This window comes from Sorghum bicolor, chromosome 6, assembly GCF_000003195.3.
Source record: "Sorghum bicolor cultivar BTx623 chromosome 6, Sorghum_bicolor_NCBIv3, whole genome shotgun sequence".
Lineage (NCBI taxonomy): Eukaryota > Viridiplantae > Streptophyta > Magnoliopsida > Poales > Poaceae > Sorghum > Sorghum bicolor.
The window spans coordinates 8,949,013-8,953,165 of record NC_012875.2 but is presented as its reverse complement, the minus strand read 5'-3'; the positions used below and the strand labels follow the sequence as shown (position 1 = coordinate 8,953,165).

Below are 4,153 nucleotides of genomic sequence, written 5' to 3'. Positions count from 1 at the left end.
AATAGAAAGCACTGTAGCTGCATGCACTCTACCGGCGGCGTAGTCGGCTTGGAGCAACATGCACGTGATGCGCCTGCGGTTGGGTCTTCAGTGCAGTTGCGTTGAGAGGAGAGCAGGCACCCTGGCCAAGCGTCCGCATGCAGCGTTGAGCGACCGCAACACCTGGCCCACGACCACACCACAACTGAGCATCCAATTCATTGGCAGCGTCATCCGACGGCCACCAGGAATCGAGTGACCGGAGTCCAAAAATCACTCAAGCAACGTGTAGATTTAGCGTAAAACTTAGCGTTTCCTGATTTGCTCCTGTTTCCTCCACACATTTCCATCCCGTCCACCCAGCTCCAGGATCCAACCATGGTGGCCGCGACGACACTCTCCTTCTTCTTTCTCTCACTAGCAACGACCCTCTTTCTTCTCCTCCTGCACGGCCTCATCAAGAACAAGAAGCGCCCGTGTCGCCTCCCACCGAGCCCGCCGTCCCTGCCCGTCATCGGCCACCTGCACCTTTTGAAGAAGCCGCTCCACCGGATGCTGTCTGCTCTTGCGGCGCAGCACGGCCCGGTTCTCCTCCTCCGATTCGGCTCCCGCCGCGTGGTCCACGTCGCCGACCCCGCCGTCGCCGAGGAGTGTTTCACCACCCACGACGTCACCTTCGCCAACCGCCCGCGGCTTCCCTCCGCCCGCTACCTCTCCAACGACTACACCACGTTGGGTTCCTCAAGCTACGGGCCCAACTGGCGCAACCTCCGCCGCATCGCCACCGTCGACGTCTTCTCCTCGCACCGCATCCTCCGCTCCGCGGATGTCCGCGCCAGCGAGGTCCGTGACATGGCGCGCCGGCTCTTCCAGGCCGCCGCCGCCGCCGCCGGGGCCGACGCCTCCAGGCCCGTGCGGTGCGACGTGAAGGCGCGCGCGTTCGAGCTGGCGCTGAACACTGTGGCGAGGGTAATCGCTGGGAAGCGGTACTACGGCGACGGCGCGGCGGCAGCGTCGGAGGAGGCCGAGCGGTTCCGTGCCATGGTCCGCGAGTACTTCGCGATGCAGGGAGCATCCAACGTGCAGGACTTCGTGCCGGTGCTCGCGCTGCTGGACATCGGCGGCGTGAACAAGCGCGCGATAAGGCTGTCCAAGGCGCGGAACGAGTGGGCGCAGCGGCTTATCGACGAGCACCGGGCGGCCGCCGCGGCGGGGACGGAGCTGGGGAAGACGATGGTCGGCGACTTGCTGGAGATGCAGGCATCTGACCCTGAGGCGTACAGCGACAAGGTCATCAGAGCGCTATGCTTGGTGAGTTATTCCGTTCTGCAAATAGTACTGTAACTTGCAAGAATTAGAGACAGCACAAAAAGTTTCACATAGGAGTATAGTGGAAGAACCAGAGTAATCTCAACCACTGAACACAGCAACGAACTGTAGTGGATTTCAAAGGACGTAGGATTTACAGAATTACTGGGTGGGTAGGCTGTTTGTTGACTTGCTTAGTAGTAGTATAATGGCTAGATCATTGGGATGGAGGTAGGCATGTGCTTAAAAGACTTTAGAATCATAGCCAAATCTTTGAGGTTGAGATACGAGGCCAATTGTTTAGGCTTTTGTTCAGATCCAATAACTTTTTAGATCCAGACACTATAGCATTTTTACTATAGCACTTTCGTACATATTTGGTAATTGTTGTCCAATTATAGATTAACTAGGTCCAAAAGATTTATCTTGTAAAGACAAACTGTGTAATTAGTTATTTTTTATTTATATTTAATGTTCTATGAATATGACACAAGATTTAATGTGATAGAAAATCTAAAGAAAATAGATTTTGGGACTGTGAATGGACGGAAGATGCACGACAATGACAGCCCATCATGCATGGTTCCTGGATCCACATCACACAACCGTTGTTTAATGCAAATCAAAGAGAATCAGTGTGGCATGGCTAGTGCATACATGTATTATACATCGCACAACCATGATCGCGATGTGTACAGTACATGTTATTATATTACTCCAAGTCCAACGGTTTGAAAACAAATACACCTAAACATATTCAGATTAATTTTAGATTTCCCCATAGCAAATTTGTCTCAGATACATGCCCGCTATTTTCCCCTGTGAGCTATAGGTTTGAACGCATAACGAGGGAAAAAAACAAAAAAATAACAGCCACACAAATAGGAACTTAAAATGATATATACTCCAGACTATTATTTTATACTTCTCCCTGAATTTTAAGATGACTAAGATGATTTCTGGCAACACTTCTGTACAACCACCTCGTACAAGCAAATTGTTACTTTTGTGATAAACTTTTGTCCTTCCTTAAATATAGAAACAATTGTAAATTATTAACATCCCTTGTGCCAACATAGATCAAATTTTGTGGGGTTTATGATTTTGTCTAATGATTTTTTTTATTCTTGGAATCAACTAAATCTGCAATTTCAGAAAAAAAGTATATGCAATAACCGTTGTGAAGGTAAAATTCAGGCACCTACATTTCAGCAAATCCCATTGTTTTATTACAGTATGAGTATGACGACCATTATTGATATAAATACAAGTTAACGACCATGCACTTTACTATTAGTAATATAATCCTGACCGATGTCCAATATATCTTTGCTGCTGGAAACAGTCCATCTTGCAAACCGGAACTGATACCACGTCGGCCACCATCGAGTGGGGCATGGCGCAGCTACTGAATCATCCAGCCGCCATGGCCAAGGCCCAAGCCGAGATCGACGAGGTCGTCGGCACAGCGCGCATCCTGGAGGAAGCCGACCTGCCGAACCTTCCGTACCTCATGTGCATCGTCACGGAAACCCTGCGCCTCCACCCCGTCGCGCCGCTCCTAGCACCGCACGAGTCGGCCTCCCACTGCTCCGTCGGCGGCTACGACGTCCCGGCGGGGACGATGCTCCTCGTCAATGTGCACGCCATGCACAGGGACCCGCGCGTGTGGGAGGAACCAGAAAGGTTCTCGCCCGAGAGGTTCGAGGGCGGGAAGAGCGACGGGAAATGGATGCTTCCGTTCGGCATGGGCCGGCGGCGGTGCCCCGGCGAAGGCCTCGCCGTGAAGATGGTCGGTCTCGCGCTTGGCACGCTTGTGCAGGGCTTCGAGTGGAGGAGGACGACCGGAGATGAGGAGGTCGACATGACGGAAGCGTCCGGGCTGACCATGCCAAAGTCCGTGCCGTTGGAGGCGTTCTACTGGCCGCGGATGGAGATGCTATCACCGCTAACGGCACTTCACAGCTGATCACAAGCATTTGGATTTGGATTTTTCATTCTTCAACTCCGTGGTGAACAAGTTCGGGCTCAAAGCTCATGTTACCTGTCCGCCCATTCTTTTTTTTTAAAAACTTGGGTAATTTTTATTGCACTAGTGTTGACAAATCATCAACAACAATTACATTGACACAATCTGGGATATTGCACCATGCTCCTCCCCTTTAGTGCTATCTAGGAGTACACTGAAGACAACAAGGACATGAGCTACTTTGTTACAATTTTTAGGAATATAAACACACTCCAAACTAATAAAGCTAGGCCTTGTTTAGTTCCAAAAAATTTTGGGAAATGGACACTGTAACACTTTCGTTTGTATTTGACAAAAATTATCTAATCATAGACTAACTAGGATTAAAAGATTCGTCTCGTCAATTCCAATCAAACTGTGCAATTAGTTTTAATTTTCGTCTATATTTAATACTTCATGCATGCGTCTAAAGATTCGATGCGACGAAAAATCTAAAAAAATTTTGTAAAATTTTTTAAAACTAAACTAGGCCCTAGTCGAAGCTATAAACTTCGGCTCCTCTACAATGCCACCATCGACTGACAGATCACCTGTCCGCCAACTCTTGGTCCGCGAGACAACGACTGGCAACGGTGTGGCACAAACCTGATCACTGCATTGTTAGACTAATTAATCTACGGCCTTGTTTAGTTCCGAAAAAATTTCGGATTTCGGTACTGTAGCATTTTCGTTTTTATTTGACAAATATTATCTAATCATGGACTAACTAGGCTCAAAAGATTCATCTCGTAATTTCCAGTTAAACTGTGTGATTAGTTTTTGTTTTTGTCTATATTTAATGTTTTATGCATGTGCCGCAAGATTCGATGTGACAGGGAATCTTGAAAACTTTTTGAA

At 48.7% G+C, this 4,153-nt stretch overlaps 1 protein-coding gene across 1 annotated transcript; it reads left to right on the top strand.

Annotated features, from left to right (window-relative positions):
• On the top strand, nucleotides 211-3,434 carry LOC8085763 (isoflavone 3'-hydroxylase). Its single transcript, XM_002447519.2, has 2 exons — nucleotides 211-1,290; nucleotides 2,633-3,434. Exons 1-2 carry the CDS (start codon nucleotides 358-360, stop codon nucleotides 3,254-3,256), a joined length of 1,557 nt encoding a protein of 518 aa, XP_002447564.2. The 5' UTR covers nucleotides 211-357; the 3' UTR covers nucleotides 3,257-3,434.

Coding starts and splice junctions, on each gene's coding strand:
- LOC8085763 (XM_002447519.2), top strand. CDS start 358: ATGGTGGCCGCGACGACACTCTCCTTCTTCTTTCTCTCACTAGCAACG. Junction 1,291..2,632: donor TCATCAGAGCGCTATGCTTG/GTGAGTTATTCC, acceptor TGCTGGAAACAG/TCCATCTTGCAAACCGGAAC.